A 13,625-nucleotide genomic window follows, 5' to 3' on the forward strand; every position below is an offset into this window, starting at 1 on the left:
TAGACCAGAATTTAATTATCTGGGTAAACTTGTTTAGCCTACTCATTTTTCTGCTTGGTATCTTTAAGAAAACAAGCCTTAAGCAATTGCACTGCTACGAAAAGCAGTGCTCTCACTGGTAACTCTGAATTTGTTATCCAGGTTCAACCCAACTTAACAGAAAAGCTGAGATCTCAAAAAAAAATTACAGTTTATTTTGCAAAAGCAAGCAGCACAGCAAAGATTCAAATGAGGGTCCCCAGAGGGTAAAACTACAGCATAAGCTAAAACTGTATGTCAATTGTGTGTAAGACACGAGGATAAATAAGGAGGGACAGTAAAAGAAATGCACCTAAGTTCTGGTCCTTCTTTATCATCTATGCTCATACAGCCTCATTCATGTAAGCAGAAGAATCTCTCAAAACTTGTGTTGAGTATCTGCAGGGATGGAAATTCCACAGGCTTTCTGGGACCCTGATCCAGAGCATCTCACAGTGAATCATTTCTTCCTGACATCTATTTGAAACTTCACTTGCTGCAACTTGTGTTCATTGTTGTCTTTTTCCATGTACGTCTGAGAAAAGGCTGGTTCTGTGTTCTCTAGAAGCTTTGGTTAGATAGCTGAAGACAACCCTTACACTCTCCTGTGATGAAACTACCCCAGATATCCCAACCTTTCTTTGCATCCCTTGGGCTGCAGCGCAGTGATCATGTTAGTGACCCTCTGCTGGATGAAATCCAGTTCTTCAAACTCTCTCTTCCTCAGACACATTGTTCTGGACACTGCCTCCTCAGTGCCACACAGATGGCAATAATTACTTTGATCCACAGTCTACTTCTTTTTTAACGAGGTTAATGTTCACCACCACAAGGACACACCGCTCACTTATATTCAACTTGCCGTCCAGCAAGAATCTAGGTCCTTTTTCACCAACCTGCTTCTTAACCTTCTGTCCCAAGAGCTAAAATTTATTGACCTCCATTAAGCTTCTGCAGGCCCATTCTCCAATTGGAACTCCAGTCAAGTGCTCTTTCTGATCTGTGGTCATCTGCAAACTTGAGAGATCGTTCCAAATCATTCTCCAGGCTACTATGAAAATACTACAGGGCATCAGCCCTTGCTACTGCCTGCTGTGGAACACCGCTTGTAAATTGGCCAGCCATAATAGGAAATTCAGACTCTGAACTGTTGACAGTACCCTTTGGCCCCAAAGGACCAGCCAATTTTTCACCCAGGTATCTTAAACCTCATTAAAATCAGGTCTTCTGTCTTTAAAAACTAGGTAACAGTTGCACTGTACTACTGAATAGACATATGCAAAGTAATCAACAATTTTATTTTGACTGATGACTTGGTGAAGATGAGAACCACTGGAAACATGAGAGAAAAAAATAATGTAGAGAGACTAGTGAGGAAGGTATGCAAACCAACTAACACAGTAAGAGACTGAGAGCTAATGAGAGAGCCAAGCAAACAATTTAGGAAAAAATAGCTCCACATTACATTTTGGCTTAAAATATTTCAAAGCAAAGTATCTCTTCTAACTATGGCACTTCTTTCCAGCACAGAATTTTCCAAATACATCTGAGTGACTCATGCATCTTGTAGCAGATAGGATCACAGAATCACAGAACTATTCAGGTTGGAAAAGACCCTTGGGATCACCGAGTCCAACCATTATCCCTACTCTACAAAGTTCTCCCCTAAACCATATCCACCAACACCACATCCAAACAACCCTTAAACACATCCAGGGATGGTGACTCAACCACCTCCCTGGGCAGCCTATTCCAGTGTCTAACCACTCTTTCTGTGAAAAAAGTTTTCCTAATGTCCAGTCTAAACTTCCTCTGTTGCAGCTTGAAGCCATTCCCTCTTGTTCTGTCGCCAATGACCTGTGAAAAGAGACCAGCACCAACCTCTCTACAATGACCTTCCAGGTAGCTGTAGAGACTGATGAGGTCTCACCTCAGCCTCCTCTTCCTCAAACTAAACATTCCCAGCTCCTTCAAGCATTCTTCATAAGATTTTTTTCTCTAGGCTCTTCACCAGCTTCGTTGCCCTCCTCTGCACTTGCTCCAGCACCTCGATATCTCTCTTGAATTGAGGTGCCCAAAACTGGACGCAATACTCCAAGTGTGGCCTCACCAGTGCTGAGTACAGGGGGACAATCACCTCTATTTCTGCTGGTCACACTATTTCTAATACAAGCCAGGATACCATTGGTTTTCTTGGCCACCCAGGCACACTGCTGGCTCCTATTCAGCCACTTGTCAATTAGAACCCCTAGGACCTTTTCTGCCAGACAGCTTTCCAGCCACACTTCCCCAAGCCTGGAGCCTTGCATGGGGTTGTTGCGGTCCAAGTACAAGACCTGGCACTCAGCCTTGTTGATGCCCATACCATTAACATTAGTCCAAGGATCTAATCTATCCAAGTCTCTCTGTAGAGCCTCCCCATCCTCGTGCAGATCAACACTCCCACCTAGCTTGGTGTAATCTGCAAACTTACTGGTAATACACTCTATGTCCTTATCAAGATCATCAATAAAGATGTTAAACGCAATCAGTCCCAACACTGACCCCTGAGGAACACCACTTGTGACCGGTCACCAACTGGATTTGACTCCATTGACAACTACTCTTTGTAGATCCCTACACACTTTGCTCTCCTCTTCTTCCCTCCATGTTCTGATTTAACTCAGTGATGATGTATCTTTTGTGCTCAAATCCACATAACTTTATTATGCTAATAGCTTAAGACAACACTTATTTTTAAATTAATTGCAAAAAACTGAGATGAATACAGGAACTGAAGAGTGACAGACATAATACACTTTCCTAAAAAACAAAGGGAAGAATCACGGCCTCTTATTTGTGTGAGCATCTGAATCCTCACACAGAGGAAACATACCCCACGTAGACAGAAAAAAACCTGACTGTACACAAGCCATTGATGAATGCATCTAGTATAAGGCATTCCTTATTACAAGAACTGGTAAAAATACTTGCAAAAAGTTCTTGACTATTGCAGTGCCTCTTTTAGTTCTACTAGTGTTACCCTTTTAGGGTAAGAAAAAAGTTAACCTGGAATACATGTAAAGCCAATAGAACTTATATGCAGATGTTGCAGGGAACTTTTCCAAATTCTTTTCCAAAACAGACTCCTGACTGGCATTCAAGATAGCCTGCTGCTGTCATTTGTCAGTTTGGAATTTCCCTCCACCCCCAGATCTGTGTTTTGTCACTTGACAAACCCATCAAGGTCGTGATATTGAGTAATAATGGTAACACAGGTCAAGAAGATATTCTAGTCTCCTGCTTCATGAAAGAACATTCTGCATGGGGGAAGGCATTATAAAAAAAAAAAATAAAGAGAAAAAAAGTAAAAAAGAAACCCAAGGGCAAGCCTAGACATTAATCTTCCCAGTTCAACACTGCAGGTTTGACATTTTGCTCCTAGTCATTACCTCTATTCCACTTCCTCAGTGGGAATTATCACAGGGATTTAAGTCAAATTATGATAACTTACTAACTTAGGTGATGGGATGTGTAGAGAATTGGAAGCAGGAAGTTTATATTGTAAGCTCCATATATAATAACAGCATTAGTTACTCTCTATTGCATAACATTGAAATAACTTGATCCTTAAACAAAAGGGCTTCTACATATGATTAATACAGTAATTGTCCCATACTTAGACAAACTATCTTCACCCAGCATTTAAACAAGCCCATCTTTCATTAAGGTGTAAAAGTTCAGTCACCTGAATACCTAGCAGTGCACAGGATATATTGACAAGAGGATTGTAGCCTCCTGAACCACCGCAGTCACTCCAACAGGCCCTAGTAGATTTTAGAGGGAAACACAGCAGAATCATCGCATTGTTTGACTAATATTAGCTAATCGCAGCCACTGAACTCACACGGACCTACTTCTCCAGAGCCTGAACTTCTTCAATTGATTTCATACACGGCAAGAAATCCAACAGACTTAAACCACAGCACACTCGATGCAGCAGGATTTTGCAGCCCCCTCAAGCAGCAGCCAGAAACGGTGTCCCCCGGCAGCCTCTGGGGCCGGGCGGGCACTGCTGGCTCCGCGGCACAGCCCGCTCCCCTCCGTTCTCCGCCGGACGGGCAGCGCTGCTCGCCTCTCAGCGCGGCGGGAAGGAGACGGGGACTGACTGCCGGGAGACACCGCCGGCGGGCAGCTCCGCCATCCCCGTGTCCACCGGCGCCGGCTTCTCCTCGCGGCGCGGGAGTCCCGACCCGCCGGGGGACAGAGGGACACCGGCCGAAGGCAGGAGACAGGAGCCAAGGCAGCGGCAGCACGGCCCTTCGCGGCCCGCTCCCCCTGCTCTTCCCCACGGGCAAAGCAGAGGCCGGAGGGACCCCGCGAGGATGCCGGAGAGGGAAGGAGCGAAAGAAAAGGCTCCTTCAGTCCGCGGGATCGCCGCCTGTCCCCGAACGCCTCATCGTCCGGGGCTCCCGCAAGCTCCGCGATGTGCTCACCAGGAAGCGACTGGAGCTGGTGCCCTGATCGATGGAGCCCACCAGTGGCGCCAGCACCATCCGGTTCGACGCGGCCATGAGCCCGGCTCAGCCGCCCGCTGGGTCCCCTCAACGGTCTCCCAACGCTCCCTCAGCCCGCGGGTAACGGCCGCGGCGACAACTGCCCTGCCAGCGCGCGGCCAGCGGCGCGTGGCTGCCGGGTGAAGCCGGCGGGGGGGCGGGGCGGGGGGCGCTGCCTCGCGCATTGTGAGCCCTCAGCCAATCAGCGCGCGGGGCGCGGCGGGGGCGGGAAGGGCAGGAAGTGGGCCAGGGGCGGGGGGAGCGGCGTGGCGCGGGTCACGTGACGGGCGGGGGGGAGCGCAACGGTCTCCCCCTTCCCCCGCGCGGGAGGCGTTGCCGTGAGGGGCGGCGCGGGAGAGCGGCGGTGTTCCCGGAGGGACGTGCGTGCCCCTGGGCGGGTGTCCTGCCGCGGCTCCGTGAGCCGCCCGGGGGAGCCTGCTGGAACAAGTCCCGAGGCCCCAGGCTGGGCTCACTTGCGTCCCGCAGCGGCGTTCCCCAGCGTGGGATCTGGTTTGCTTTGTAACCGGGAGAGCGGAAAACAGCCCGTCGCGGTCCCCGCCTGCTTCCTCGGCCGCCGTGAGGCGGGATCCCGCCGCAGGAGATCAGCGGTCGGGAGGTGCCAGAAGTGAGAGGACCGCTGTGATTTTTCAGCTCAGAGGCAGCGTTGCCGAGGCGGTGCTGAAAACCGAGTCACCGGAGCCGTGGTGCCGGCTGGAAAACGTTGGCCAGCCCCAAAGGGGCTTGTTTCGTCTTTCAAAGCCTTACTCTCTGTCCAGCAGAAATAATAAATAACTTTGAAAAATGGGATCTGGATCCTCATTTCCTTACTATGTGTTGCTATGTAGCGCTTCAAGAAAAACTGCTGGTGTTGCAAGACCTGTGATAGAATTGCAAAAGCTAATAACGCTGACTAAAGCCCATGAGAAGTTACCCAGTGACACACATTGTCTGTACGCCAGCCTCCACAGATGCCAGTAAACAGATTTGCCTTTGTTTTAATTCCCCATTAGTGGTAGTTGCCCAAACTCGTAGTGTTTTGATGGCGTTGCTGTCTGATAAGCAAAATCTAGTTGCTGCTGCTTCATCATGTTTTGCATGACATCTTACCCAGCACTTAAAACATACAATTTTTTCTTTTCTTTGGTCAGTACTTCAGCTAGTATCTAGGAGCCTTGGCATGTGAACAGCACTATCTGTTCATACAATTTTTTCTTTTCTTTGGTCAGTACTTCAGCTAGTATCTAGGAGCCTTGGCATGTGAACAGCACTATCTGTTTATGTGTAATAGATAGCAAGGGGTTTAATTGCAGCCCATAATTACAAAATCTGAAATCACGCAATTACAGTGCAGTCAAAAGATTCATATTTTCAAGAGTGAGAGTAATGACAAACTGGAACCACTTACCAAGTACTACAAAGCGTTTTCTATTATTCTAAAATTTTACAACTGAGACTGGTATTTTTTCTTAAAACACAAGCTGTAGTTCAGAGATCAATTTACTCAGGGAAGGATTTACAGAGCAGGATTCACAGCAGTTCATGTTAGGAGGTCATAACAATCCCTCCTGGCTTTGCAAGCGACCTTCCCCTCTACATCCTTCAGTTGTAACGGCATGTGCTGCAGGCAGCCCCTACTCTAAAGCCACAAGCAAGAACTGCAGTTGACCTGAAATGCTTATGCAGAACTACAGAATCTCCCTGTTGATTAATGATTCAAGGAATTAATCTCATGGGATCTTACTAATGTCTGTATTCATTAGTGTAATTGCTAGGAAAAGTGTGGGTTTTGTGTTACTTCTTTTATTTCTTTTAAAAACTACCATGTGGTGTTTTGAACTTTGTTTAACTCAAGATAAGGCCTGACTATTCAGCAAAGGTTGAGGTCTCTCAGGATCAAGAAGTTAGGAAGCAATGTCGTGATCATTTTTTATGTTAAACATGAACTACTACTGTACCTATGTAAAATTTAAAAAGATCACTGGGTTACATAAATTTTCTAGGAGGTCCAGATCTACCATTTTCTCTGGTATTCTCTAGCAGTCCCTGGGTATTTTCAGAGAGCAGGAACACGAGGGGTGGCACTGGTAACCTATGCCATTTCTTTAACCTGCAGCAGACACACAAGAGAGACAGAATTCTGCCAGAAGCTAGAAAAGAAACAGTCAGGGAGAACAGTTTATTCTTCCGATCTCATTCAACAGTGTACTTTCCATTCTTCTACATATCTATTCAGTGTTTGAAGAGAACATTCTTTTCCTGTGGTATCTATTATATGTGAACATTACTACTTGCAGAGTTGTAAATACAGCTCGTGGGCATTGTCCCGAGGAAGCTGCTTTCATGGGAAGGCAGGATGGAGCTGTGGCCATACCTTTCTGGTAAGGCGGTGTGAGACTGCACTCCGATTAGACTGTTTTAAAGTAATTAGCTTCCTTTAAAGGAAAGAAGGAGCATGGTTATCTTTGTGGATTAACTTCTGCTTCTGTCTCAGATCTCATTGAGACAAGTCTACACAATGCAGCTTGAGGTGTTAGCTATTCTATCCCCCTACTAAAGAACATATGAAATGCAGAAAAAAAGAAAAATCAAGCTCATATTTAGCAAATACAAGTTGGGAGCCTTGCATATATTAGAATTTATGACAGAAGGAGAGATTTTGGATGTTAGATGTGCTTACTATAACAATCTCAAGCCTGGAAGAATTAATAGAGGTTCCTATTGATGGAGGAAAACTTAATTACAACCAAGTTGAATTGTGTTCCCCAAAATATTACATTTATGAAGACAGTACTTGATTTCAACTGCTGTGAACTGCAGATTCCTGCAACTGATGCTCTTGTTCCATATACAGTTTTTGACCTCTTGTTCTACAGACTGAATTCCAGTGAAAGTTTTCTTCACCTCTGAATATAGCCCCACTGTTTTCTTGGGTATTTTAAGGTAGTAAACACATTTGAAACACATTCATTAAGCACATAGATAATTACAGTAAATTTTTCAGAGACAATATAGTTTTGTTCCTAAAGAACTATTTTCAATAGCAAATAAACACTGTTTGCTTTTGGTTTAGGTTTTTTGGTTTTGGTTTGTCTGTTGTTTTCTTTCCTATCTCAGCAGAATGGAGCGGTGTTGCATATGAAGTTACGCTCTTTCTGTCTGATTGCTTTTTATTGACCTCAAGTTAAGGACAAAATGTGACTGTGTCAGGCTACTCCAAGCATGTGATACTGTACGAACTAAAGAGTGGTTGCCAGAGGTCCCCATGTCTTTCCCTTCTGTCTCTTAGTGACAGAGAGGGCTTGGCAGTCAAACCCCATACTTCCTTACTGATGTTTGATCTTTGTGTTCCCCAAGGAAGAGCTGATTGCAACTATTTTGAACCAGACTGGAACAGGTGTAGATACAAACTGTACAGTGGGCCAGGATAACGAGTCACGCTGTTATATACACCCTTTAGCCTACTGGGAAAATGAGTGGTATGTGTGAGGGTGCGTATGTCTGCACACGTGGATAAATTCTGTCTCTCACTGGCTCCAGGAGCAAATGCAACCAGATCATGACCTTGGCTTTCAGTGCCCTTTTATTTATATAGATCGTCTGCAGCACCCAAATGCAGGGAACCTTTTCAAAGATCCAGAGGAGGGAGATTAGAATGAACAACTCTATGTTCTGTCTTCTCCGTTTATTTTGGAAATGGTCCACATGCAGTTCTCTGCCACCATTTGGCAAGAACAGTTTTATTGTGAAGCCATGACTGCGGTGATGCAATGAATGTCTCGCAGGATGCATTTTACTTCTGACCTGATATTAGACAATAGATTTCCCTGAATGACATTTTATATTTAGAATCACTCTCACACTGTTCAAACCCTGAGCAGTGGTTGCAGTTGCTGTCTTTCTGTTGGACAAGAATAAAACTCAGATGAAATAAATTAACATTTTAACAACAACTAATACTAAGTGCTTTGAAGAGCTGTTAAGCTAATAAGTCTTTACATGCATAGTATTATTCAATTAAAATGGGGAAATGTGAAAAAATAACACCCAAAATTATACATAGATAAAAGTAAGCATTCTTGGGAATTAAAACTAGTAATTCAGAGAAATACAAAAATTCATCAGTGGTATAGTGGATACTCTGTGCTTCAAAATCCTTACCTCTGAGATACTCAGTTTTCTAGCTTCCAAACAAAAATATAGCAACTGTAAAATTTACTCTTGAAGGAAAATGTTCACTGCATAGAATGGAAGCACTGAAACAGAGTTAGTTCTCTACTGGTTTCACAGCAGCTGTCTTTTGCTAGCTTTTTCTTCACTTATTTTTATTAAATGAGTTAATCTAGTTCATGCTTCACAAACAGATGATAGGACCAGTTGGGCTCCTTTGGTTCTTTACTTTCACTTTCAAGTTAGCAGAAGCAAGGCGACTGCTGATCATACAGGGTGTCTTTTCACACGTATAATTTTTGAACTGCATAGTGGATATTTCAATATATAAGCTTAAATGAAATTTCTACGTATGACAGTAGGATTAGAAAACAAGGGAATTGCTATAAACACTTTTATCTCTAAATCCCAGCTCAAGCTCAGGATTGAAAATTTAGTGGTACATACCCCAGGCTCTGATTTCCATATGCAGTGAAGATGCCAAAACCAAGAACCAGTAGTGGAATTATATGGGAACTCTAAGACTCTCACTGCACTGGATTTAAACAAATTCTGTTAATCCATCAGTAACCTGAGCTCTTACATTATGCAGGACTAAAGCAAAGCAGAAAAAAAAAAAAAAAAGTTTCAAGTAAGAGGTGTCATATTACCACAGAGAGTACAGAAGGATAGTATTTATTAAAACATACAATCTAATATATGTTCATTTTTTAGAAATATATTTAATTATATTAAGGAAAATACATATTTAGTATACTTAAGAAAATATATTACATACTTTTCAGCCTGGTTGAATGCTGTGCATGTTGAACTGCTGTGCAACTTCCCCAGAAAAGACATGGAGATTTTAGTACTTCTTATATAACAATCTAGTAATTTACTCAAGGTAAATAGATAGCCGTGGGATCTATACATTTCTTTGTCCATAAACTTCAAAACCTTGCAGAAGTTTTTTTTAGATAAGGAGATAAAGGAGAAAGGCTGAGAGCAGCTAATTTACTGGCCACATAGCAAGAGAGCAAAGGTAAAGGTCATCTTTCTATGAGGTCCAAAGATACTGCATTCCTTAGCCACTGTTTCTTGGGAATCAGTAACTGCATTCCTGCTAACCTGAGAGAACTGAACTGAATATTCTAATAATAACCAATAGAAGGAGGATTCCACAGGGTAAGTTGATCTAGCTACTCATAAGTCCTAAAGTATGATTGTTTTACTACTACCATCCTGATCCCAGCTGTGCACAGTTTCTGCTTATTGTGCAATTGGTTTTTTTTTTGTTGGATCCTTTCTTGCCTTGTCTGAGCTCATTAATATGGCAGAAAACATACCCAGACAAAATAAAAGCAGATCGATCTCTGCCAAGAAGCCAAATTGACTTAATGCAATGAGTGCCAGAGCTGGTGCAAAAGCAGTTCTTTCCACAGCTAGGAGCATGAGAAAGGTTAAGAATAAGTAAAAGATGATTTGGGGAAGATTAGGGACAGAATGAAATATTCAGCAACTGCAACCACTTAGGTTGCCTCAGCTGGTCACAAACTTTCCATATCATTAAATGTTAGCTTTCTGTTGGAGATATTAATGGCTACACTATTATAGTGAAGAATGAACTATACTGTCTGTTTTTGAGAATAACTTTACTAACTTTCAATTTTACATTGCAAACCTAGTGTATTTCTTATAAAACTGATGGGAAAGCTCAGTTATATGAAGATCTTCTGGAGATTCTCTGTGCTCTGGTTATATCCTAGAGCAAAATGGTGTTAGTTACCAGCAGCTGGAATTCTTGGGGACTAAAAGATAATGTATGTGTTTGCTCAGCCGTAAGAAGAGAAGAGCTAGGGGACATCATACTGCTGCCTATAGCAACCTAGTGGGAGGATATAGAGGAGATGGATCCAGTTTCTTAGAAGTGCAATGACAGGACAGGAGGGAAGAGACACCAATCGGAACGCAATTAATTCTGTTTAAATGTAAGGAATAGCTAGAAATAGACAACTTTTAAAGCTCAACAAAGTCATGCTGGAATATGAAATAGAGACAGAGGAGAGCACGAAGCTAGTGTACTAGTGGATTATACTTCTCAATAAATTTAAGCTATGGCTAAACTACCTTTTGTCTTTCCTTCAGAAGTACTGCATGCCCATTTCCATGCTGCATGTCTCCAAGCAGATTCTGAAAAAATAAAAGTGCTTCAAGCAAACAACCTGCACCTTTTCCAAATACTTCAGCAATTATGTAGTACTTCCTAGTCCACAGTGTTTTAATAAGAAGCTGTAAGGGGCCATCCTATAGATTTTGAAGGTCCAGACAATCCCAAGATCAGTCCAAGACAGTCATTCACTGTCATTCACATTCTTCCTAAATGCTCAAATCAAAAATACCTCTCGGGGTCTGGATGTTAGCAATAGGGATGAATGATATTAGAGAGCATCTGAAAGTTTTGATATATACAAAGGCAGAGCCCCATAGACATCCAGGGAGTACAGTGATTCTTCCATTTTAGAGACTGGAGGGCTAGGAAAGCATACAATTTCAGCTATTCTGCTAGTAAATTTGGCTACATTCTTACACAGAAGCAAGGTATGTCTGTGAAGGGATACCCCATTAGAAAAACATGCTTGTTAGAATGATCTTCTGTAAGTACCTAAATGTCACCTACATTGCTTTAGTGGTCAGCTACATAACTGTGGTGGTTACTTCCATACCCAAGTCTTCAAGGACTCAGAAGTAATTGAAACCCTAACCACAGATTTCACAATATCAAGGAATTTCTTGACAGGAGAGTGGGACATGCCTTTGCCTCAGGCTTTAACTTTTGTGTCTGTTTTTAACAGCTAAGGAATGGGTAGAAATTGCTACTAGATTAATAGTTAAACAGATACATAACCTAACACAGATGGTTAAAAATAAAGGAATGAAGACATAGGAGCAAAGCTTGATATGGTAGTCAGATGGCCCAGACTTAACAGTTGCTGCCAGATTAAAACTTTTCCCTTGTTCTTACAACTCTGATCTTTTAATGTGTTTTTGAATTTTCTAGCTATTCCCCCAAATGAAATAAGAGGGCAAATTTTTAAACAAAAGCTCTGTGGTCCCAGCAAGGACTTGATATTTACAGTCCACTACTTCTGCAGAAGATCACCAAGTAGGTAAGAAGAATACAGCAGAACCTGATTTATAGGTAAAGACAGTCTGGAGAGACTGGGTGTTCAGTGTTGTCCTATAAACCTTGTTCAGCATTGCTGACTCCTCCAGCAGTATCATAACATTTGGGAATACATTCCACAAGAGTTTATGAAAATACCCTGCACTTATGTTGTGAATCTAGGGGTTCTGTATGTAGGCTGAGAAATGCTTTCTGGTATTAGGGATAAATGGGCCTTTTTCATGAGGAGAAAAAACCCAAAAAAACAAGCAAGAAAAAAAGCATGAGTATTTTGAAGTGCAGAAAATGACTGGGCTCTGCAGAATCCAGGACTGATCAGCACCACTGAGCTTGGTTTCTAGGAAGAGGAGAACCCTAGACAGTCCTAGCCTAGATGTCAGAAGTAGTGTTGCACCATAGCCTCTCCTGTCTGAGAGGGAGCAGTGTTGGTATTTTCATTAGTGGCTGGATAGAGAGATGTAAAGTTTCAGGTGTGATTCTAAAGGGTTCCTGGTTTTCTTCTTAGTAACTTATTATTTTTTTTTTAATCCCTTAGTCCTACTTGGTGTAGCAGGAGCTGTAAACAGTTCTGGGCACTGAATCAAGCCAAGCACTTGAACTTTTTCTTATTTTAGTTTTACTTCAAGACTTTGCCATTATTGGCCAACAGCTTTGAAGCCTAACCTAGAACCTCCTGAATTGGCAAGTGAATATTAATAAACTGAAGTTGCTCAGACATCTTCAGTCAGTAGTCAAGGGTTAGGAGGAGCTATGTAAGGATACATCAGATTAGAAGATCTCAGTTCGACTGATCCTTCCAGAGACTGAATTTGACATTTTGGTAATTTATTGTGTGCTTGCTGAGCATCTGCTGAGACTACATATCTTAAGCATTACTTAGGACGGTTAAGGAATACTCTTTCCTGGTGCAATGGTGGAGGAGCATGACACACAGAAGAAAATTGCTTGCCTGAAACAGCAACTGGTTTCGCCTTCCTCTCCTGGAGGTGAGCATGAACTGCTCACCACACGATCCTGACCCAGCACAGGAACCAAACTGCTGCTGTCCAGGAAACCCAGGGTAATGGCTGCTATTATGGAGTTCTGTACTTGGTCAAATGATGTGAATCTTACACAGTGGCTGAATGGTTTTCCAACATCAGGTTCCTGGTTTTCTTTAGTATAACTCAAAACATAATTTCCTGCTCATGTTTCCCGAGTAAGTTCCTGATAACTGCAGAACACTGTAGTCATGTTATTCCCTCATATTCCAGGGCCCTTGACATTTCAGCCTACCCAGTAGTAGTTAATTGACAGAATGTACTTACATATTCATATTGCAGCTACTTGTTATTAACTTTTGTCTAATTCCAGTAATGCACTTGGTCCATTATCAGAACAGCTTTCTCACAGGCTCAAAGGTTCTCTTCAGGTTACAACACTCTTCTGCAGGAGCAGAAGCTCCTTAGGGCAGAATTGAAAGCTAGGCTGGAAACTGCTCCAGCTGCCTTGTTTGTGAGTCATCTCTGTGAGGACATTAACTTGTAGAAGCTGAGATGATTCTTCTATGCAATTTAATAATATTCTAATTACTATGAAGAGTGATTTGTCTGTATATACTCCTTATTGAGGCTGTTAGGACAAAAGATAATAAAGGCACAGGTAAAATCATAAGGCTAGACATTCAGAGGAGGAACATCTTCATAGTAGTGGTAAAATTAATATACTTCTTGCAGAAATAGAAAAATTACCTTTATAAT

At 42.6% G+C, this 13,625-nt stretch overlaps 1 protein-coding gene across 4 annotated transcripts in view; it reads right to left on the reverse strand.

Annotated features, from left to right (window-relative positions):
* Positions 1 to 4,693, reverse strand: part of GK (glycerol kinase) — a 40,243-nt gene extending 35,550 nt beyond the window's left edge. The window contains exon 1 of one of the 4 annotated variants that reach the window (XM_051608468.1): positions 4,494 to 4,691. In XM_051608468.1, coding sequence (XP_051464428.1) covers positions 4,494 to 4,571 — 78 coding nt within the window. In that variant the 5' untranslated portion in view covers positions 4,572 to 4,691. Of the gene's footprint in view, positions 1 to 4,493 lie in introns of all 4 variants that reach the window. The other 3 variants (XM_051608469.1, XM_051608471.1, XM_051608472.1) reach the window with 3 other exon arrangements.
* Between the last annotated feature and the right edge of the window lie 8,932 nt (positions 4,694 to 13,625).

This window comes from Apus apus, chromosome 1, assembly GCF_020740795.1.
Source record: "Apus apus isolate bApuApu2 chromosome 1, bApuApu2.pri.cur, whole genome shotgun sequence".
NCBI classification, from domain to species: Eukaryota; Metazoa; Chordata; class Aves; order Apodiformes; family Apodidae; genus Apus; species Apus apus.